Genomic DNA, 25,420 nt, shown 5'->3' with positions numbered 1-25,420 from the left:
CTGTGTATTGCCTCATTAGGCTAAGGACCCATGGATGTCTATATATTTTGGCCATATCCACACATGTTTTGATCCATGGAAGTTTGTTAAGATCCTTCAGTATGAGGTCATGGAAATCGGGACACATGCAGTCCAAAATATTCCTCTCCATAAAAGGTCTACCAGCAGCAATATAATTTGCTGCATTACCACATTCTCCTCAACCACCTCAAGTAGGATTTACTCAAAAGCCTCACGAATATGTGTGACATTTTAAACAATTCTTGAGGTATCAATTAACTTCATGAATGCAGTGCTGCCTGAAAAAAGAAGAAGAATCAGTAATTCAAGTTTCAATAAAGCATAATATTAATTGCTGAATCAAATTCAATGCATTGAGGGAAGTACAGTCACCTGCATAAGAAACAAGAAATTGAGCAGTGTCCTATTCTTCTATAGCAAAACCCCCCCCACCATTGTTATGGCATCAATCAAATTTCTAAAATAAGTTGATTTGAACGTCACAAAAAACAAGTATTATAAGGGTTAACCTTAAATTTGAATTCAACGTACATCTAAAATAAAAAAATTCATGGGACAAAAGAAGCGAACTATAAATTTTAAACCAATCAAACAAATAAGAGTTACCTGTCTGCATGGAATGGAATGGGGTGATAGTACCAAAAGTCTCCAATTACAAGTTTAGTTGCATTGTGCACCTCTTTGTTCCAACCCATGCTCTAAAGAAATGGTTGGGGAGTGGGACTTGTGTGTGGTGGAAAGTATGAATGCATCGTAGATTTGCAAATTTGAGGGCCAAGTTTAGCAACAACACCAGCACAAACACCCACACAAGCACAGGCATTAGCACTATCACTAGCACTAGGATGAAATGGAGCATAGAATGAGCCTCTCCAACACCACCAATGGTAGTTAATTCCTCCCTTTTGTAATGTCCCTTGTCAGGATCTTAGATTATTTAGCTTAAATTTCTGGACTGACTTTTGTAGACCAACTCTATATATCTGATTTTTCTCCTATATGTCTTTTTGGGTGATTGATATTCCTTTATATACCTTGATATGAGAAAAGATGCGAACTTTTCATTATATAATATGTTAATATTAATAAAATTCACTTTATATCATGATTATTAATATTTAATCATTTTATATAATAATATTTAATTCTCATATATATATATATATATATATGAAGGTCACCAAGAGACGGGGAGACTTGGAGGTCTCTGGTACTGGAACTGGTACTAGTACGACAATTTTTCAAAAATAGGAGATGGGGTTACTTGGAGACGGCAAGTTTTTTTTTAAAGTTTAAAGAGTCTAATGCTAAATACAAGATTTGAAAATAGTAATACTATAAGACTAAAAGACTAAAGTAAATAATAATAGTAATGTCACATTAATATAGAGTCAAATATTTCAAAACTCACACAATCAAATTATTGTATCTCATTGCTCTTAATTTTTCAATTAAAAATATTAGAATGAGGGCTAAAATATATAAAATTATTAAATTTTATATTTTGCATTTATATTTTATCATGAGACTTCAGGGAGACTTCACTTTTTGGATTAGGAGATTGGGAGACTTTAGGAGACTTTGTCATGAAGTCTCCAACATTTTTTGAGGTCTTCGGAGATGCGAAAAGTCTTCGAGACGTGACTTTTAGGGGGGAGATGGGTCTCCCTGTAACCATGATATATATATATATATATATATATATATATATATATATATATATATATATATATATTTTGATCGGTAAAAGGCCAAGGTGATATAATATTTTATTAAAAATGACAAAAAGATTACACAAGTCTCCGTTCAAACAGGCACTGGTAGGAAAGAACAAAGAAGAAAACCTCCAGTCTTGCCCTGGACAAATGTCCTAAACAAATTACATAAATAAAAGAGGCATACCCTAGTTTAATAGTGTTACAAACCTTAGCTCTATCAAAATGGGGTTGTTGATTTCAAGAGTCCCTTTCAATCTTCGGGGACTTAGGAGGGCATTCCTTCCTTTACATACTTCACATATTTTGTTGAATATCTATCATTTTGAATTCGAGTCTGCAATTTGAATAGCTTAGGTCAGTCTTGGAGGCTGAATATAGAGGCTTCCTTGTGATATTTAGAGCACACCCTTGGTATTTTGCATCTCACAACAAACTTCAAACTCATTTGTTTATGTTAGTTAGAATCATTAGGGAAATGACTAAGATAGTAGAAAATTAAAAGAGTAAGATTGATAATTCTGGTAAGGGATCTATTAAAGTTGAATTTGTCGAATTTTTTAAATTTTAGTGTAGGATCTTTATGTTTATTGATTCACTTATATTTTAAATATTTGGAATTAAGTTATATAGATTGTTGCTATATATATATATATGTTTTTTTTTAATATTAATATATTATTCAATATTATAATATAGCAAGGTTACCAGGAGACTGGGGTACTTGGAGACTGGTACTGGTACTGGTACGGCTAATTTTCAAAAATAGGAGACAGGGGTACTTGGAGATGTTAATTGTTGTTTAATAAAGAAATAATTATACATCATTGACAAGTCTTTCTAGAGGCAATTAAGCAAATTGATTGGAAAACTATAGTGGCTATCATTATAATTACTAACATATATGATATAAGTAATAACAATTTTTTAAGGGGTGATGATAGAGGATAAGATTTAGGAGTTTTATTATGCCTTATGCTCAATATTTTTGGTGGGAGACATCAATTGTTGGTTGGGGGACTTTGAAGATGGCAACCAAAACCTTTTGCATCCAAACATTTTTGGGGACGTCTCCGGTACCTAGAGACGTGTCTCCGTTACTGGGGGACTCAGAGACGGGTCTCCAAGTGTAGGAGACGGGTCTCCTGGTAACCATGTAATATAGTTATTATAAATTGTAACTTGTAACTATACAATTATATTATTATTATTTAATAAATTTATTTTTTTATCTATTCATTTATATATATCTTATTTTGATGGGGATATTACACCTTTGCCTTTTTATCATTGCTTTTTTCATGTTAAAAGGTTTAAAATTGCACTCTCAAACTTCACAAACAACCTTAGATAGTGTGTGATCACATACCATAGCATCATGGATGGGAACGCATGCAAGATGATACTAAAATCCAAAGTAACAAGAATCGGAATCGGATCGGAATCGGCAAGGCCGAATCGAATCGTGAATCGGCAATGAATCGGCGATGAATCGGCAAATTTGAAAAAACCCTTTAAATTTAAAGATTTTAACAATTTAAAACTTATTTCATGCACCCTTTATTGAATATAACTTAAACACACTATAACATCATCAAATAGAAGTAAAAACTTAACATACATAAACATGGAACATAAAATCCATCACATATGTAACTATGTTATCTAAAATGTAAATTGTAGGCTAGCTGAAGTAAATAGAAATCAAATGATCATAATGATTTAAATCATAGAATGTATGTAAGATGATCCGTAAGACATCAAATCATAAATGTATGTAAGAATCTAAGATGAAGATCCATGAAAGTTTGAAACATATGTCTATCAATGATTCAGTATCAATATCTGTAAACAAAATATAAAAATAAGGCTCTAGCTCAAGCTTCAGACTCATAGTCATCATCATCACCCTCAACATCATCCTGAAGCTCGTCTGCAGCCTCAGCCTCAGCCTTTGAGTATCCAGTCTGCCTAGTAGCAAGGCGTCTAATGTAGGTCCTAGAGGACTGCCGAGCCATATCTCCTGCATGTAAGATGGGCTCATGAACGTCGCTAGGGCCTGTGCCTGTGCGTGCACGTGTGCGTCTACCAATGCCTGAAGAACGTGCTCTAGCTGCCTCAGCCTCTATATCCACCTGGTCAACCCACAAACGGTCTTCCTCAGTGAAGACTGGGTCCACAACCTCTGTGAGCCACTCTGATTCTGGATCAATCTCCTCCAGAATGATCGGAGAGGAGTCAGTGCCCAAAATCTGTCCGATCTTAAGACGAAGGTTGCAATGAACAAAGACAATATCATTCAACTTCTGCACTGTCAACCTGTTTCTCCTCTTTGAATGGATGTGCTCGAACATGGACCAACTGCGCTCACATCTAGAAGCGTTGCTTGGCTGACTCAGAATACGAATGGCAATTTTTTGAAGTTTTGGGGTTGTGGCCCCAAACATTTGCGATCATCTATCTGCAATAAGGGAAAAATTGAAAATAGAAACAATTAGTCTCATTTACAAATTACAAGTTAACTCTAAAATTACATAATCAACTTTAAGTTTAGAATCTAGATTCATGAACATTGAATATATTATTCAATTTTTACTTGGCTGTAGTGTTGTCTGAGCATTTATGGCCATCCTGCCAGAGAAAAGTGGCCCCTCTTTATTGTTGAATTGGTCTAGCTCAACAATCACAGCAGCACTATCTTCATCGCTACTCAACCTCTGCATCACTATGTATAAGCCAGTGAGAACCTCTACATCCGCCTTGAACTCAAGACGGAAACGATATGCCAGATTCAGAAAGTAAGTTGTTGCATGGATGGGTCGATGGAGCTGATTCTGCCATCTCCTATCAATGATGTCCCAAATAGGGCCATACCTCTCCTGCATTCCTGCATATTGGGCTCTGATGGCCTCCTTCGCCCTATCCATGCCCTCATAAATGTAGCCCATAGAGGGCTTCTCCCCATCAACAGTTCGTAGCAAAGCTACAAGGGGCTCAGTGACCTACATATAAAGTAAAACAAAAAACTTGAGTCAAAACTTAAATATAAAATAATATAACTTAAAGTAAAAGTAAAATACTAAATGTTAAATTGCAATAAATTTACGTGCAGGATTTCTCTAGCGGGCTTCCAAAAACCATCCTCATCAAATATGCAATCTGCCACATCTATCCCTGCAGTGGTCATAGCATAGGAAGAGGAAATCCACTCCCGCCCAACAAACATGCTCCTCAATTCATCCCTTGATGTCAACAAGGACTGCAAGGTGATGAAATTCGAGGCAAACCTCGTGATACCTGGGCGAGCTAACTCCTTGCCTTTTGTGTACTTCCTCATTGTGCTAAGGACAAATGAATGATTATAAATGAATTTGCATATGTTTTTTGCCCTTTCCACACATGACTTGACAAACTCAAGTTTGCCAATTTCCTCCAACATGAGGTCAATGCAATGTGCTGCACAAGGGGACCAAAATATGGTGGGGTGCCTCTCCATCAAAAGTTTACCTACAACAATTTTAAGTCAATTAGAAATTCAAATTTCAAAATTCAAATAAATTTATTTTCAAAACTTGAAAAGTTAAAAGTTTACTTGTAGCAACATAACTTGCTGCATTATCCGTCACCACCTGTATCACATTTTGTTCTCTCACCTCTGCTATGACTTCCTCAATAGCCTCACATAAGTATGTGGCATTTTTTACATGTGCGGAAGCATCGATGGATTTGATGAACATGGTATATCCTACAAGTAACAAAACAACGAATTAGAATATTAAAATTAAATGGATCATCAACAAATTAGCATTCAACAAATCAAAATTTACAATTATGTATGTAGGAAAGTAGAATGATCAATTACCTCCACAGGATACAAGAAAATTGAGGAGTGTTCTATTCCTTCTATCTGTCCAACCATCAGTCATGATGGTGCAACCCTTTGCAATCCACTCCTTTCGGTTCTCCTCGAGCTCAGCCCTCATGTCCTCTACCATCTCATCCAAGAGGTATCTGCTCAACTCAGCCTCAGTTGGGGCTTTAAACCTCGGACCACAAATAGCAATCACATCTATCATGTTCTGCCAATAAGGAGCCCTGTCACAAATAAAAATTTAGATATCAAAGACTCAAATTATAAAACAAGTAGATATAATTAAAGTTTTACATTTACTTTTAATTTTAACTTTAAAGAAAACAAAGAAAAAAGAATCAATTACCTGGCTGCAATAAATGGAATGTTGCAAAAGTACCAAAATTTGCATATCTCCTTTCTGGCAGCATCATGAATCTCCTTGTTCAAACCCATGCCCTCAAGCGTGGGTTGGGAACCAGGAGCAGTGCGGGGCACAAAGTAACTATCCATTCTGTTTTTCCGCACTCTAGGCTGCAATAGGTTGGTGTGGGACTCTGTCTCGGTATGTGACCAACTAGCACTAGCACGAGCAGAAGAACTAGGATAAAAAGGAGGCCTAGAAGAACCCTCTCCAACACAACCTACAGATGCAGAAGCTGATGCAGATGCAGATGTGGATGTGGCTGCGGATGCGGATGCGAGAACAGGGGAGCCAATACCCCTTAACCCTTCAAGTTGCATTTTCCTATTGGTTGTCTTTTTCAATTTTTTCTAATGCCATTAAGCAAGTGCGTTTTGCCTCAGGAGTTTGGTGCGTGCAAATTGTAACATCGTGTCCAGGTATAGTAGCAATTTGGTATTTCAATCTATAAATACCCCCAAAAGTTATTTTTTCTTTACAAAAAATACATTTTGTTTGATATTTGGTTCTTCCAGGAAACTCTTCGTTATATTTCCAACATTCATCTTCTCTACCCATTGCGAATTTGCGAAAAATGAAAGCAAAGGCTGCTGCAATAAAAATTTATATGTAAAATATCAAAGTTTGAAGCTAATAAAAGCTACAAAACAACAAACCCTAGTTTGCAACTTAGTAAAAATAAATAACATTCAAGATCTAAACTAAAAATCTTGAAAACTATAAAAATTTAACAAAAAATGCATAATACACTAACATGCAAAAAAAAAAAGAGCACTTACCTCTTGCAAATGAGTTGAGGAGTGTTGAGATTGGCTCTTTAATGCTCCCAATGCAATTGATGGCCTCCCCAAATGGAGTGCTGATCTCTTTTGTGCTCTTTCTTCTTGCCGGTTAGAAACCTATGGCTTTTCTTTTCTCTTCTCTCTCACTTTTCCTCTCTTCTACTCATGTTAGACAAATAGAAGGCCCTTTAGGGTTATAACAAAGAGAATAGGTCAAAAACAAAGTAAAAAAAATAGGCAATTTTTTAAAATGTTACAAGTCTATACTTTATTAGCCGCGGGCGATTCATGCCGATTTTTTCAGGCGATTCATGCGATTTTTTGGATGAATTGCCTGAATCGCCGATTCAAGCGATTCACCTGATGAAATCGGCAATGGCGATTTCCGACTCCAAAAAAATGCCATCGCTGAATCTAATCGCTGAATCGCCGATTTAGGCGATTTTTGGGCAATTCTTGTTACTCTGCTAAAATCTATTTATGCCTCCATGAAAAGTTGTTTTGCAATGTGTACATTTTGCATCTCCTTTTTTTGTCCAAGTTCAATGTCAACATCTCTCCAAAGGGTTTTTCTAACTAGGTTTCTAGATGTAGACATTGTTATTTTTTTAAAAACTGCTCAATAGGTGTTGCATTGACACAATTACAAAAAAGCTAACATTTGTGAAGCGTGATTTCTAATTATTGAATTAATCCATACAAAACAATGTCCTATTGTTTTTATGTAGGGTTTGTTTTTTCTTTGATTTAGTACAATATAATATGGAAAAGAATTGAAATGGAAAAAAAGCTAAAAAAAAGTAGTTTGAGGATTAAAATAAATAAATCAAGCTTGCCTTTTCAATCAAACTTAAAATCAAATGCAAACTCCTTGCAATTGAACTTTGACATCTCCTGATTCATCAAATGTGAGAGTGCAGCTGCACAAGTACGATTTGATGATGGATTTTTGCTCTCTCCTTCTCAGTTGCCTTGCAATGCACTCTTATTTTTCATCACAGCTCTCTTTTCTCTTCTTACTTTTGTCAACCAGATGAAATGAAATAAATTTTAGGGTTGTAGAAGAAATATAAGTGGAAAAAATAAAGTTTGAAGTGTTTGTTTTGATTTCTTGAGGCAGCTGTGCTGGCTGAGACTAGCCATCAGGACTCATCCAGAATTGGCATGTCTGGCAAGTCACCGAAACTCAGCCAGTGTGGCAGAGTCTTGTAACTCTGGGATAAATATACGTAATGAATTTTAATGAATTTCACTAAATCCATTGGTTATAGTTCGACAAATATATTTTAGCAAATGCCTTGTATTCTGTTGCTCTACAGATAAACATTTCTTTCAATTTTTCTAAAGATGTCTTGAGAAGCATGTTCTAATGAAATTATTTTTGCATGAATCTATGCTAGTTCCTTTTTGTGCTATTCATGTTAACAGTTGTGTCAAGAAATTTGGATGCGCACAATATATAAATGAAAATGTCTTTGTATTTTATTTAAGGAGTAATAGAAATTTGCAGAAATCCAAAGGACATTCATATTAATAAAGATATTTAATATTATATGTTTGCAAAATATGAAAGGAAATTTGACATTTATGCCAAACTCTTAATATATGGTCTTGCTTGGACATTTTAACGTTATACAAGTTAAGGTCTCTGTTTAGTATTCCCCGGGAAATGAATATTAGGTTAGTAAAATAAGCTTATCCAAAATATCTGACATATAATCAAAGAAGCAGCCTATGCCGACTTTTATATGGAAGTGGGTGGTGATTGGTTGTGCCATGGTACTTAATTTCATGCTTTTGGCTTTCAAAACTGGAAGCTTCCTGTATATTAGTTGCTTTACAGTGAGATGTCTCATGTTCTAAGACTATGGCATTCAATTGATTAACATACTGCCAATCTTCATACTCTGCTATATTTTTTTGTTAAGGTTGGCTCAAGTTATCTTGTGATGTTAGATCTGATCTTTTTGGAGGAAAATTCAAATTTGCTTTGTTTAACTTCGTTCAGGATAATTAAATCCAGTTTTAATGTATCCCTTTTTTGAGTTCAATGCATCCTTTTTTGAATTCGTATTATTTGAAGATTTTTCATATGATAAATAACGAATTCTGCTTATGCAGAACTGGATACAAAGACAAGCTCGCTATTCTCTTATATTCATAATTGGAGGTTTATTTACACCCAGTATTTTCATTTAACTGAAAAAATATTACCTGCATGGAAATCTTGGTATCAGCTGCTCTTTCTCAGTTATAAACACCCCAAAAATCTTTAAAATGTCTTCAAGTGATGAAGCTATAAGCTAAAAATCTACCATTTGAAAGGAAAATTTATCCTCAAAACATAAAGTTTCAACTAAAAATGGTGAAGTATGTCTATTTCATACCTTGTATAAAAGTTTTTCATTGGCACGGGCAGATTGATTTAGATAGGATGTTGCCAGGCAAAAAGTTTAGATTCGAGGTCCAGTTTGTATGAGGAAAGGCAAACACCCATCCTTCTGGAGTTTGTCTACTCCCTTCCAAGACATATGAGACAACCAAAGTCTTAAAATTTTGTTAATGTAATGATTAGGTTTTTCCAACCCAAAAATAATTGAATGTAAAGTCGAGGTCAAATCTTGGAAACAGAATATATTGTACTTATGGAAGCACTTTTCCCTGCTGAGGACACCACAAAATTCTCCTTTGTTTCATGATTAAAGTTGTTATTGTTTAGATTGGTTTTGGAATCTGCATTTATCAGCCTTGACTAATCTGAATGGACTTTTCTTTTCTTAAAGAAAACTGTTTTTTTGCTTTATTTGTTAATCTATCAGCAATAATACTTGTAACTTTAGTGTCCAATTATTCCATTTTATTCTGACTTCCACATGCACGTTCTCTTTGCTTGAATTTTTAACATTACAAGTGCACATGCTGTTGATGTAACTCATGATATCTATTTTCTTTATTTAAATGTACACAGATCACCAATTAGCTGCACACGGTGGATGAATATAGAAAACCTGAATCTAAAATTATATGCAAGTCTACTTTTTTAGAAGATAAATTTGTTTACGTTTCACTGTTTCAGTAAGACATACTTCTGTTGTAGGTTCAGAGTACTGATATTATCGTGAAATTAGGTGACTTAATGATGATTTTTAGTTCCCAGCTTAGACACTATGCTAACTTCAAGTACTATACTTCCTTATGGGACCAAGGGGACTTTTTCAATTTTAGCTACCTTGCACATGATTCAAATTTGTCATCTTGAGTTTTGAGTCTTGACCTCATTATCAAGCTTGAGTGTGAACCAAGCCTCACCAGTCTTACAGCAGGAGCACAATTGTTGCAGAATAGCCTGTTCATGTTGTTTTATCATTATGATAAATGAAACTCTTATTTCAGATATCTGAGGTGAACAGGATTAGTAACTTGCACCACTTGCCCTTGAAATTATTGTTTTTTTTCTGAATATGCTGTGTTTAAGGTTACTTCAAAGCAAAAATTAATTGCTGTCATCTTACAAACTTTATAGGTAGCAAATTTTGAGTATATAGATGAAGAGGAGGCTGAAGCAGCTAGGGCTGAAGAGGCAAGGAAACAAGCAGAAGCAGATCGCAAATTTGCGGAAGTAAATGCAGCTGAACGAGCCAAGTACTGGGAGGATTTGCTTAAAGACAAGTATGAGGAACAGAAGGTTGAGGTATTCACAGAGCTTGGAAAAGGAAAACGCAGTCGGAAACAGGTACATAACCAACTTTTCTTGTATGAATGCCATATTGTCTTGCAGTAGAATATCCAGTTCCTTATTGATAAAATCTTGATAATGTGTCTGTCAATTTCTACGTGCATGGAGTCATTCCTCACATTAATTGGCGTCTGAAGTTTGTGCTAGTGCTAAATTTCTTTAGTGCATTTAGTTTGATGCTATGTACTCTTTTTGATGCCCGAGTGCTGAAACAGTTCACTGCATAAAGTGCGGGATAAAAGAGCTGATTTTATGAGGGAGCTTAGTCTTTTCAATGTATAATTTGGTATTTGCTACTATATTTCTCTATTTATTAGTTATTGCATTAAATATTAAAGGTTCTGGTTCTTTTAATATCCTTTTGTCTCAATAAGGTAGAGAACCTGAAAACTTGCCAGACACAGCTCTGTATTTTAAGACAGAAGCTCATTTTGATTAGTTGGGAAAGTGATATACCCCGTTTATTGTCTGCTGGTCCGCATTGGTGATTTTTTTTTCCTAACATGAAGTGGCCTTACTAGCATGTGCTAAATGGCTCCCTCACTCCTAGGAAGAAATAATTATCATTCATTGTGAACAAATTTGTCAGTAGACTCAGACTCGGGGAAAACTTGGCAGACCCAAAACTTGACAATATAACTAATTGCTTAAGTTTCTTTAGAAACCCAGTTTTTCAATTTAAATTACAAGATATATTTAGTGAGTGCATAAATGAGTACCAAAATGTTTTCAATTAAATTTGATTTATTTGAAATTTTGAATACAAACTGATACAAAATCACATCGTCATGTGGATTCCTGATGACTGATACAGTAGATAGCTGACAACTATTATGAATTTATGATTATTTGCTTTTGAAAATCATTATTATAATTTATAAACTACATACTACAAAATACAAGATTTACATCTTCCTCTTCTACATTCGAGTGAATACTTGGAGAGTGCATGAGTTTCTAATTCTTGGAGTTTGTTGTGGTTCCTTGCTTGGTGTAGAAGGCTGTACTTGTAGATCTAGGTCGACCTCCACCTTGCTAGTAGATGGCAATGATGACTTCCCGACCTCATCAATGTCATCCAATCCTGTATCTCCTACTGCATCCACATCATCAAATGCTTACCTTTCAAAATCAAGAATTTAATCTTCAGTAAACAATGGGGTCTTCTCATCCTGCCATGTTAGATTGCTACAAGGATCAATCCAAATCGATGAGTTCATTTCATTTTTCCTTTACCCATGTCATGTGAAGCCAAAGGTTATATTGCACAAAGATGAGGTCATTGAGGCTTTTGGAGCTAATTTTATCCTCTTCTTCCTGTGGATGGCCTCAATTAGACTCCATTATGCTCAAAGTTGGATGCATGACAAGATTGACACAAAATGCAAAGAGTATATCTTTAGAGATTTGAGTATCATGAAGAATCTAAGAACTAAAATATTGAAAAGTTAGGAACAAAAGTTAAATCATATTTTATCAATTTATTAATATTTGATAATTTAAAATTTTTTATCTTGTAAGATTCATGTGATACAAAGATTCCAAATTTTATTTCTTGGTGACTAAGTGATTCTTCCTCAAAAAGTTAGTTTGAAAGAAAGGGGCTTATTTTTTCCAATATCTTGTAATTGTGCAATTCTTGCATGATGAGGTCTCTTACCTCAACTTGGAGCATCTAGTGTTACAAGCCTCGGACTCGGCAAGCCCAAATTGGGCTCGGGCTTGGGCTCGAACTCGGCGAGGACTCAACAATTAAGAACCCATGAAATTCAAAGATTTTTAAGGATTTAAAGTTTTTTTCATGCATCTTTTAGCCAATTAACATCAAATACACAATAATTGCGATAAATAGAAGGTACTTTGCACACATACACAACTTTTCATAGATCACATTAGTATAAATGCGATTTTTTGAAAGAAATTACTTAAATTGAATAACATTGTAGAATTATTGTGCCATTGTCAACTGTTTATAACATTAATGGAATATGCAATCCATCGAATTATAAGTTCAAAACATATATCAAAACAAAGGCTCATAGTAGCCTATGTCCTCCTATGATTATGCTTGAGATAGGTCATGGAAGACTCTAGAGCCATCCTCTTTCCTAGTGTGTCAGGTTGAACCTCAGTGACATGCTCATCATGATCATCCTCCTCATCCTCATACTTATCCTTGTAATCGTCATCATTAGAGCAAATCCATCAATTTTGGCCTTAGGGTCCTGCACTAGGCCTCCTTGTGCTCTAGCCTTGACATGTGTGCGGGTCACAAATACGAATTTAAAATGTTGGAAAGTTGTATATTTTAAAAGTGGTAATTTAGAAATTTAATGTAAAGGTTGATGATTACATTTAATAAATAAATTATAAAAAAGTGTTTATTATTTTTTATATTACATTGAAGTTTATGAAGAAAACATATAAAAACTAAATTGTTTAGAACTAATTTGCATCTTTCACAAATATAAAAATAATTAATAATTGCAACAATAAGTCTACAAAATTGGAAATATGCTAATTTAACTTAAATTAACATTATGCACATTTAATATGAAACTTTTATTAAAAAATAGTTATTAAAAAATTGAATAAATTATTAAATGTAATTTTCAGTCTTTTTCCATTCTTCAATATATTAATCTGTTATAATATATTCAGTTCAAATCTAGAAGATTCCAGCCTAGATTGTGGATTTATTTTTTGTACAATCGACTATAAAGACTACATAGACAATATTAAATAATATAGTATACTATTGGCTAAATTATTGCACCTTTTGGCGCAAATGCTAGTAATAAAATAGTATAATTATTATATTATCATATAATATAATCATATCATTATAATAATTATATCTCAATAATTGTATTGTGAATATAATTATATTATCACAACTATATATGTTATCTATTTCGGCCTGAAAGAATCTGACCATAGCTACAATAACATCAACAACATAACCTCCATTCTTTCTAGCAGAAGTGCATACTACTTCCCAGCCATCGATGGGATGTTTGGAGTTCAAAAATAGCAGTTTGTTCACTAAATCATGCCCAATATTAAACAGCCACAGCCCACGTGCCTTCATGGAGCAGCTCTGTTCAAGTTACAATCATTCTCTAAGTTCCGAAGGCAAAACAATTACACAGGTGCATAACAAATATTAATCGCAACCCTCCAAATTTGAGTTTTATTTCTTGTTGCTCCTTGAATGGTAGTAACAGTGCGTGCAGATCAGTATCTTCCAAGCAAACACAGAGCCATAGAATCAGACCACTGACACCCTCCAGGTTTGGTGTGTTAGTTGAAACACCCAGCTGAGATGCATGTACATGAATTGGGTTGGAAAGCTACAGTCCGGACATAAAACCAGTTCACTTCAGCCCAGACTTATGCCAGCATACCATAGGCTGTTTAACAATACAATTCAGGGGAATCCTTAGACTTTTCCATTATTTTCAGTGCCGGTCAATTTGATCTAGGTTGACGTCATTCATGGTTAGACATTCATTGAGCAGAGCATTCCAGAAGCAGAGTGATATTGTCTCAGAAATTCTAAACTACTCAGAATTGCCTACTACACTCATCTTTGATTGGACATTTGATTTTGCAAGAATAAAGAAATCTAAAATTTCTTTAAGTTCAACATAGATTGGATGTGTTAAATAGTTGTAGACGTTTCAAGTTTTCAAGTATATTTAGTTTCAGCATCTTGCATTCCACATCCTTGAAAAACCACAAAATAGTCTGCAAACATCAAAACCTTAAAATTCAGAATATGCAAAAGAATTCAAAACAGACATCACGCTGGTTAAAAGAAGGCCACGGCAATGTGTTGTAGAGGAGGTCCAAAAGAATGACCATTGCTCGTCTTGTAGCAATCGCCCAAACGCCACTGGTGCTGATGCATTGTTAGTTATGATTTGTATGACCTTTTCTATGTCCACATCCTTGACAAGTTCTTTCAACATTAGACTCAATGTTTCAGCATTTTTACTTTGTTAAATCTATTTTCACTCCTCTGGCTCTCTTCATCCTGATGATGGAGTGTGATCTGAAATATTGATGTTTAAATCTTGCACATGATTTAATCCAGAAATTGCAATACCTTGATATCATGGATCGTGGAAATCTTGTCACTGATATTTCAAAACAATCATGTCACAATTTGAAGCTACCCAAATTTTTATAATGGTGCAATCTTTTCTGTTTGTTCACCGATTTAGATGAATATTGCAACCTTTTTTTAACATTTCTTTTTTGGTTCTTCCACTTCTAATTTTGTCTCTTCAGTTGCATCCATGAGCATCCTACAAGTACAATGTGAGAGTACAAAAAATTTAATTGACATAAATTACTATAAAGTAGCATAAGTTTATGAATATCCCATATGAATCTCTCACAACTATCAATATAGGTACCAAATTCGCTTAGTAAGAATTGATCACCATGCTGAAAGGAAGGCTTTTGAAGCACCTATTGACACATCTTATCTGCTCGTCAATGCACCTCCTTCTTCCACTCTGCACTTTCAATCATGGTTATGCTTCAAGAATGTTTCTGGGCACAAAAAAGCTATGTGGTGGGCATGTAGGTACTCTTTAATGTGGATGAAAAGTACGCCAATGTGTTTTGCACGTGTACCATGAAGGGAGCCCACTATGCCTTAAAATGTTGTTTCTTCATTTGTTTTTGTTTGAGGACCAGGACCACTGCCACTGGCTATGGATGTTGCTAGGGCCGCCATTGTTTTCTCCCTTTATAATTTTTTTACTTCTGCTGATGCAAGGTGCACATCATCTCACGTTTATCTCTTTCGTGGTGTTTGTCATAGGGCCAAGCAAAAACAAGACTAATTCTTGCAACTTGCCATTTGAGACAATTAATGCCTTCATGCTGTAGATTTTGGAATAAAATGAAAATAACTATCTCAGTGTGTAGGTCCTTGTACACCATATTCCAAGGAGGCTCCCTAGCTATTGATAAAGAAGTGTTTACAATCGACATTGGTTGGGTTGAGCTTGAGCCAGATCTAGAGGCCTCTATTTGCCAGTGCATCCAACAGTTAATCTACACGTGCAAAGTGAAATTACAACATTTCATTTTCAAATACAAAAAAATTAGCCTAAATCAGCATAAGTTTAGCCTAGAATCTATATAAATCAACTTAGATTCATTATAGCCTAATTATTTAATAATTTATTCCAAAATGAGGTTAAAATAAGAAAATATTTTATGTATAAAAAAACCAAGGTTGCTTGAAGATGGGTACTTGGAGACGTCATTATTAAAAATAATAAATTAATATTTTAAAGTAATGAATATTAAAATATAATGATATTTATATCAAAATATACTATAATAAATTCTACATATATTAAATTTATTATAAATGATTTTTTTTTTGCATATATTAACACAAGAACTGAGTTAATATTAACAACAGAGCAAATATTTAAATATAGGGTCACTGTTTGCAATAATTTAAACAAAATGCTGCTAAAATCCTTCACATGCCTTAATTTGTGGCATCGTAGCTAAGAAAGTGAAGGTAAAAACCTTCACAGAGCTGAAAAAGACAAAATCTTAAAGGCGTAGTGTTAGGTTTCAATCCAACTGTTTTTTTTCTTTGAAAATTTCAGGTTTTAAGTTTTTTAAATTTACAGTCCAGAAACTGTCACAGTAGCAGTTTCCCGCTGACATCCCCTGCACCTGGAATTGCCTCCTTGCACGTCACCAAGATGGGAAATGCGTCCCAGGGTGTTCCGGAAACGTATCCCTACGGGCTATGACTCTGAAAAAAACAGTGAATTACTCAAAAAAAAAAACATAAATGAAATAAAATCATGGTGATAAACTTTTTGGAAGTAAATTTGAAATGCTACCATGTTTTGGGAAATTGTGATTTTTTCATAGCCTATATGCTTGATTTTAATTTTTAATTGTCAAAATGAATATAAGTGCTTGAAAAGGAAAAAAATAATTACTAACATGCCCTTGAAATATTTGAAATTCACTCTCCAAATTCGTCTAGAAATCCTTTGAAGGAGCTGAAATGTGCTTTTCAACTGCTGTGTACGGAATAGTGGGGGTGTTGATGAATTTTTAAGCAAAATAAATTTGTTTTAGATCCATTTTTGGTATTTCCCCTTTTATGAAGAATCATGTGAGTTTCCCTCATGGACCCTGAGTTTCTATCGAGTACATGCCAAAAGAGTGGCAATTACTCGCCAGAAACTTGGCAAGTTTTGCTCACGAGTTATAACTGGTGAGCAATTCGCCAAAGACAAAACTCCACAAGTACGTGCCGAGGGTACGAACTATTGAAACAAGCATGGCCAAGACCTTGTCAAAAGTGAAAAATTATAGAGATTCAAGTACAAAAATTAATTTGTGAGGATAAACCTTTCTTGGTTATGCTCAAATTGTATTTGGTTGTGCAATTGAAGTATTTTGTTCTGTTTCTTACATGAAGTTTCAAAGTAATCACTTTTCTTTAAGCAAAATTTATTTGTTGATTACTTTCAATTTTTCAGAAGAAAAAAATAAGATATTTGTCTCCTTGTGCCCGAACCCTTATCTCTGTAGATATCCAGTTTGACACTATTAGTGTATCTGGCTTAAGGGAAACTCTTTGGCCTGAGTCTGAAGGACTTAATAAAGACCACATGAATTTAAAGCTATTGTAGGATGGTTCAAATGTAAATGTGTCAGGTTCCTTAAGTGAAGAAAATAAACATTTTCACTTGTCCTCTTCAGCTTGTGGCTACTGAAGAGGATGATCTGGCTGGATTGGAAGATGTCAGTTCAGATGATGACGAAGAGGATCAGGAAGCTGACTGGATGGAGGCGGAGCTGTCTGGTTCAGGGAAAGGATTGGCAGATCTATCTGCAAGAAAGCCTCAATCTTCAAGAAAGCGAACAAGGGGTTGTTAACTTCATTTTTTTGGCAGAACTGCTAGCTGTGTATATTCATATTGTATGCCATTGATTTTTTTTTTAAGGTTTAATTTTATCTGACTTACTGGCATTGTAACAACTGGTGGATACAGGAGACCCGCCACCTCTTATGGAACGTAATGGAAAATCATTTAGAGTTCTTGGATTCAGTCAAAATCAGCGTGCTACTTTTGTCCAGATATTAATGAGGTTGTGCTCTGTATCATTAACATTTTTATTCGATACACTGAATATGCTTTTCTGGAATAGGTCTACAATTTTGGTTTACTGAGCCTTTCATTCATTTCTCGCTTAGTGCTATGTGTTCTTTCTTATTCTGTAGTAGATCTGCAACTTAATTTTTTCATTTTTGAATGTAGGTTTGGTTTGGGTAATTATGATTGGAGCGAGTTTATTCCTCGAATGAAGCAGAAAACTCCCGAGGAGATTAAGGAGTATGTATCTTGATATGTTTTTAATAAATTTTAAATTGTTTTATTGTATACTTAAGTGTCTAATAAACTTTCAAATTGCTTATCTCGGTATGTTTATAAGTTGACAATGGACAATTCATTATCGAGCATTTGTTGTTATGCTGAAATGCATTCACCTACCTGTTGATGAGTGTTTTGTGTTCACTACAACATGCAAAATCATTTACTTGACATTCCATGATGAAACACTAAATCTCCAACTGTCTCTTGAATAAGGATGCTCATATGCTAAACAATATAAATGAATTGTGTGATCAAATGAGAAAACCTCAAGATTCTTTCTTATTGTGGACTTTCACTCAGTTTTATGATGTGATTTGTTGGTTACCACAAAGGGACTTACGCTATTCACTCAATGGATATTAACTACTTCAACTTGTGATATTGCTATTAGGATTTAACTGTGTGATTTTTGAGTCAAACTCATTGACCCATGTTTCTTGAGTAGTGATTGAACATGAACCCATCTCTCATGAGAATAAATGGAACACTTAACACTCATTGGATCTAGGTGATGCTCACAGGGGTGAAGCACCGGGACTTCCCAGGAGGTCACCCATCCTAGTACTAGTCCAGCCTGAGTGCACTTAACTACTGAGTTTCCTCCAATATCACAATTTGACTTGCTGTGGAAATTATCTCCTGCTTATCTACTTCAACTTGTCCAATTACTTCCAACCAAACAATTGCAAAGAGATTTGGAAATTCCAACTCTGAGAATGTAAAACAATGTTGATGTTGGGGTGAACCTCTAAGCAATTCTTGCTTCGCCGTGTCAATTAGGCATAGGAAGGTCATATCTTCTATGGATATAGGAATGCTTTTCACATTGTGAATACTCATCCAAATACCCTATGAAGGTGCACTCTAAATGAACATATCCAACAAAAGTTAAAACACTTACCATTTAGGCCTAGAATAACCTTGCACTATTACTTACAATCAACAAGTACCAAAAGGTATGAACTCTAGCTTAATCATTAAACACCATTCAATAATATCTTTCATTCATCTGCTTCTATTTCTATTCAACATGAAATAAAATCTTAAATGAGGAATTGAAGAAACCGTGCAATACTGCAAAGCAATAACAAGTAATCCACCATGAAGACCAACAATAAATCAACAATTATTTTAATATCATTATAGCAACAATTTCAACAAAGTCTCCCCCTACTTTACTTTAAAACTAATCTCCTCTCTAATAGATCTAAAATCGAACTTATCCTTTACAAATGAGAAAGCCTTGGCCTTTTATAGTTGTTCAAATACAATGAAGGGCCAAGATCAATTTAAGATCAAGGGCCAAGATTTATCCAGTACAAACTCTAATTGGGGTTTCCACCTTATCTCGAATTACATGAAGGCACCTTTTTGTGGGCCAATAAGAAAATTACAATGCTTTTGAGAGTTAATGAGAAAATTGTACACTTGGCATAATATGCTTGAATGTGTTGAACACATCTAACTGGAATTTTCTAATTGGTTGAAGACAAGTGGGTGTCACCTCAGCATCCTTATCTTGTAGACTTGATCAATTACTTGGCGATGAGAATGTATCTCTTGATATCAACATTATCAAGTCTTCAATTGTGATGACATATTCCCAAATTGCTTCATCTTCTCAAACAATGTTTGTTCTTGGAGATTTTCTCATTGCCATAATTTGAACTTGCTTGTATTTTGTAAACTTGAATCTTGAACTTGATGAAGTCCTTCACGTAGCTGGATCCTTCAAAATGAACTTGGTTTTCCGGAGGAAATTCTAGCTTGTGATATGTTTTCTCTGATTTTCTTGTATCTTTTCTTTTTTGGACTGATCTTGCCTTGAATTTGTACTTTAGTAACTTAAGTCTTAAACTTCGTTTCTTGTCCTTGAACTATCTTCTTGCTTGAAGTCTTGAATATGGCTCTGTCGTCATCTCTATCTTTTGCCTTCCAAGCCTCTCCTTGCTCCATATTTGCCTTGCAAAACAAAGGAGATAAAATGCACAGTTGGAAAGCTCAGACTCGGCAACAACTTGCCAAGGCCCCAAAAGTTTATTCGGGAAAAACTTTGGAACCTAAAAATCGCTTAAATTTAATTAAAAATACATTTTTTTGCAAAATTCAATGAGAAGATGCATGTAATGAGTTAATTAAAGAGAACACAAAAGAAAAAAGCAACGTGTAGATATATATAAATCATAGTAACGAGAATTGCTCGAAAATCGCGTGAATCGGTGATTCAGCGATAAGATTCAAGGTGGGTGATTTTTTTGGAGTCGGGAATCACTACACCCGATTTTTTTGGATGAATCGCATGAATCGCCGGTATCGGCGATTCATCAAAAAAATTGCATGAATCGGATGAAAAAATCGGCGAGAAATCGCCCGTGGCCAGAAAAGTATGGAGTTGTAAATTTAAAAAAAATAACTTGTTTTTTTTACTTTCTACATTTAAAGTGTTTTTTCAAATTTGCCGATTCATCGCCGATTCACCCCCGATTCACGATTCGATCTGGCCGTGCCGATTCCAATACGATTCCGATTGTCATTACTTTGATATAAATGCATAGTGGGTACAAATGAAAATTGGTGTTGCAAAAATCATTTTTTTTGCATATATCGCTGCTGGAAACACACAGACGAGTTTTACTCAGAAAATCACTAGTTTTTCATAAAATCTCGCCGATAAATCTGCAAGTAATCTGCGATTTTTTGAGTGCAACCGAGTTTTTAAATTTGCGATTAGTTTCGTCAAAATCTCGCCAGGCTATAATACTCGGTGATTTCCTGCTAATCATGGATTAATCTGCATGTGTACCAACAATGATAAAATGCATTAAACTCATGAAGTAATGGAGGGAAAGAAATGTGAATGCTTGCATGAAATAAAATAGCATCAACATCAAAATGAGGAGGCATTTTCTAAGTTCAAGACCAAATTTCTTCTCCAAATCTTGAGTTTTGATTTCATTGATAAAATAATTTTAATCTTGCAACTGTATATGAATTTATTTAAAATCTGGAAAATAAGTGAGTTTTTCAATGAGTAGCATGCCCAGATTTGACTCTCCTTTATCCCCTTTGTCTCTGATTTCTGATTTTAGGAAGAAGACTACCATAGATGTTCAAATTCACTACAGCCAAGGCAATTAGCTGCTTTCTAAAGATAGTTTTTCCACCTCCTACATGGTATTTTATTTCAGTTTTTCCACCTCCTACAAGGTATTTTGTTTCCCTTAAGAGACAATTAGCTTCTTCCCTCAATAATCTTCTCTGCACATACATCCACTTCAAGACTTTTGCTGTCTACAAGGAGATATTTTACTGCTACTTTAGGAAGAAAGTTGCTGTCTACTAGCAGAGGTGACTTTTCTTGTATTCATTGTTGCAAATGAATCATTGTCATCCTTCTTATACAGGCAATTAACAACTTCAGATGACATGGCTTTGTAGGGGCCAACTTGGTCTTTTGAACAAAAAAACATTTAATTTATTCTCCATTTTCCTCCTTGAAGGTGGAAATGATAAGGGGGGGTGGGGGTAATTGTATGTTTTGCTTCCTTAATCATTAGTTAAATCACATTCTTTTCTCATTCTATTGGGCCTCTTCATTCCTTGGTGGACAATGGGCATTGGACGGTTATTGATTCATTGGAGGGTGGCAGGATTTGCCACCCTGCAAGGTTTTTTCTTTGTTTCATTCCAGCTCCCCACTTGGTCTTCTTGCCAACATTTGTCTTATTCACCATTTCCTTCCATTTTATGCAACTTCAGAAGTTGAAGATTAGCATTTTAGCCCCCATAATGCAAGGCTGTTTTTAGGCCTGCTAGAGGATAATCTATCCTTGGGGGATGGTGGAAGGAATTTCCTTGATTTCTATTAACTCAAATCTATTATATATTAAATTTATCCTAGCTGAGAACTGATTTCCATTGTTGCCTCCATATTTTTGTTCTTTGCTCTCTCTCGATTGTGCAATCTAGAGAATTTTATTCATGCTCCGTCCACATGACAATGAGGTGAAAATTAAGGTGGGGGAAGAATTTAGAATTTTAATCCTGGACTTCGTTTTAAACTTGGTTCCAATCCTCTATCTTATCATTTCTCCACCTTGCCTCTCATTGTGCAAGTTGAAGGGGTTAAGTGCATGTTTTGTCTCTCATGGTTGCAAGGCTGAATTGATGGGGCTTTGAGGATAATGACTCCTTGGAGCGTGGTGGAATCTGCCACCCTTCAAGGAATTTCCTCGATCCAACTTTCTTTCCATTGACATGTTAATTATGTTGCTCCATGCCTTCGATCTCCATTTTGTGCAAGTTTCATCTTGATTGCAAATATGTCAGAATTTAAGGTGCTTTGAGGATTTTTAATCCTCCCTTTCAGTTCCTCCAATTCGGTTCTACACTTTGCATCCTCCATCCTTGTGTTGATCATTCCTCATAACACCACTTATAGGACTTAGTTGAATTTTCATCACATTCCACGCGAGGCAGAAGTTGAGAAGGTGAGAGGATTATCAATTTTTGGAGGGTTGTGAAATCTGCCACCTGCAAAAGATTTTTTTCTTTGGTTTATGCTCATTCCCATGTCTTGCGAGTTCATTATGTTGATTAACATGGATCGTTTTCTGCAAATGTACTAACACTGCCAATGTAATTGATGTGTTCCAAATACATATTTAGATCTCATATAAATATGAGAGGAGACATGTCTCATGAAGAGACATGTCTCTAAGGTTTAATCATCATTTAATTTATATATTTAATAATAATAATTTGTATAATATTTACAATATGTATATATATATATATATGTATTATATATAATATAATATATATATATTATATACTATAATATATATAATAATATATATTTTTATTACATGAATACGTATATATAGGAAATGATGATTTACTAATAACAACAATGTATCTCAGATCGAATTAATCCAACTGAAGCTACAACTTTAACACTCCCTCTTAGCTAGAGAGGATTTGTAGAACACATTATTCTCTCAAGTATGTGGATAGATATCATCTCAGTATGATATTCAATTCACTATGAGGCTAAATTTCCCACCTTTTATAGCACACAATTGAAGCAATTTCCATAACTTTAATATAAGCTTAAACACCACCTTAAGTGCAGTTTATTATAGTAACTATGTCATGGTGTCTGGGAAGATCTGGCCCAAAGAACCATAACAAGTTGGTTATCATCATAGTAACACGGGGACGCGTCCCCCCCCTTTTTGCTCGACGTCTCGGAGACTTCAACGCACCGGAGACTTGGGGACTCTGTCTCCCCGTCCCCAGCGGTGCCACTAGATTCCACCACCTCCACCGAGGATGGGGGACATCCTGTTATTCAGTATTTGCAAATTCGACTATTTATGTTTAATGTTCGATGTTCCAATTCAATGCAATGTTTCAAGTATTCACTCTTTTACATCTTTACATCCTATATTGCAATACATATTTTCATAACTAACATTTTTAAATACCATATGCATAGATATATACACCCCTCTTGTCCCCTACCGCCGTCCCCCCACCGTCCCCCCGCCGTCCCCAAATTAAGGCCCCTCTGTCCCCCCGTCCCGGAAACTTGTCCCCCCATTTCGCCGTCCCCCCGTCCCCCAACATGGTGTAACTATGGTTATCATGGTGTTCGGCAAAATCCGGCCCAAAGAACCGTGATGAGTTGTTTATCATGGTGTCTGGCAAAATCCAGCTGAAAGAACCATGATGAGTTGGTTATCATGGTGTTTAGCAAAATCCGGCCCAAAGAACCATGTTAACACTTGCTCTTAGACATCCAACACATTTAGGTGCTACAAGTTAATGTAGTGTATCTAGGAGATCGGTCAAACTATTGATAAGGTTGTCACCTTACAATAGTGGCCTTACACACATGAAAGAGTCACCTTTCATTACATATCATATGTGAATTAGTAACCACCATGAACCGAGTTAGAGGGTGGTACAAAGGCTTTCACCTCAATTCTCTCACACAGAGAAGAATGCATTACAAGGAATTTCACTTAGAACTTCTCCTCATATAGAACATATCATTTACAAAGGATTGCACCTCAAAATTCTCCCTCTGAACAATGATCCTAGGAAGTCAGGTCCTCTAGTTACTCCCTTAGAGCTCTCTTTGCCTAAAGACGTCTATCGAATTCCCTCTGAATCTGATATCAATCTTCTGACTTTTCGGTGATAAGTCATCACTTCCTCTTGATATACATAGGAGTAGGCCCATCAACTATTAGAATGTTTCTAATAATGCTCTATCTATCGTATGTAGATAGTTTCTATTTTTTGTATATTCGTTTTGTATATATATGAGCTGGTAAGCTCGTTGTAATCATTCATTGTTTTATTGAATATAATCTTTCGATTATTTTATGGTATCAGAGCTAATACTTAAATTTTTTTTGGAAAAATTTATAATTTCTTCATGAAATTATTTGTTTAAATTTCTTCTGGGTACTTGTCATTTTTTTCTTGGTCAGCCTAAACATTGCCTTGAACTTCGTGCAAATGGCATCGTTGACCAACCTAATGCTGGAAAACAGTCAACGGTTTAATGGCAGCAATTACAACCAGTGGAAGCAGCACATGTTAACCATTTTCAAGTATTGTCGTTTGGATGCACTTGTTCTAGGCACATAAACTCATCCTGCCACCACTAGCACGCCTGGTGGGATCAAGATAAGTTTGATGATTAGAATCGCAAAGCTATTATGCTTCTCAAGCTTTCTGTCACAGATGATCAGCTACCTCAGATTCCCTCTGGCAAGTCGGCTGCAAACATATGGAAATATTTAAAGGAGCTGTATGAAACATCTGACAAGAGTTGAGCATTCTTTTTGAAGAATCAGTTGTTTTCCATTATGATGGATAAACTTATGTCCTTATAGGAACATCTCACGAAGATTAAGGACAATTGTGATCAGCTTGAGGCCATCGGTTGAACAATGGAGGAAGAAGATATGTTAGTTATTACCCTGAAAAGCTTGCCAACATCTAATGAGCATTTCATAGAGACTCTCAACATTACCTCAACTAATGTTGATCTAAAATTCCCAGAGTTGTGCACTAAACTCCTATAGCAAGATTGTTGGAAGCAATAGTTTGGCAGCCGTGCTTCCTCACCCTCGTCAGAACAAGCCTTTGCAGCTAAGTTTCAGCCATCTCGATCATCTCCACAGGGTAGTTCCCATCAATCCTTAGGCAGTTTTCAACAGAAGAGTGTTCAGTGTCATTACTGCCGTAAGTACGACCACATGAAGAAAGATTGTCGTCAACGACTTGCTTCCAAACAAAAGAAGCTGGGAGGGTCCAATCAACAGGCCAATGTTGTTGAACATTCTGAGACAAAGGAGTTTGTGTTCTACGCTTTCATGGCTAAAAGCCCTTTTGATTTAGCTCGATCCTCTACTTGGTATATTGACTCTGGTGC

At 35.3% G+C, this 25,420-nt stretch overlaps 1 protein-coding gene across 1 annotated transcript in view; it reads left to right on the top strand.

Moving 5' to 3' along the window:
- PKL (chromatin remodeling factor CHD3 (PICKLE)) overlaps positions 1-25,420 on the top strand; it is a 132,262-nt gene that overhangs the window by 62,118 nt on the left and 44,724 nt on the right. The window contains exons 21-24 of the mRNA XM_089815178.1: positions 10,316-10,525; positions 17,291-17,459; positions 17,584-17,680; positions 17,851-17,925. Coding sequence (XP_089671304.1) covers positions 10,316-10,525; positions 17,291-17,459; positions 17,584-17,680; positions 17,851-17,925 — 551 coding nt within the window. The remainder of the gene's footprint in view (positions 1-10,315; positions 10,526-17,290; positions 17,460-17,583; positions 17,681-17,850; positions 17,926-25,420) is intronic.

Source organism: Cupressus sempervirens, chromosome 2, assembly GCF_028749045.1.
Source record: "Cupressus sempervirens isolate cs-2001-9-10 chromosome 2, ASM2874904v1, whole genome shotgun sequence".
In the NCBI taxonomy this organism is placed as follows: Eukaryota; Viridiplantae; Streptophyta; class Pinopsida; order Cupressales; family Cupressaceae; genus Cupressus; species Cupressus sempervirens.
The sequence above is the reverse complement of the archived record's forward strand: the minus strand, read 5'-3'. Positions and strand labels throughout refer to the sequence as shown.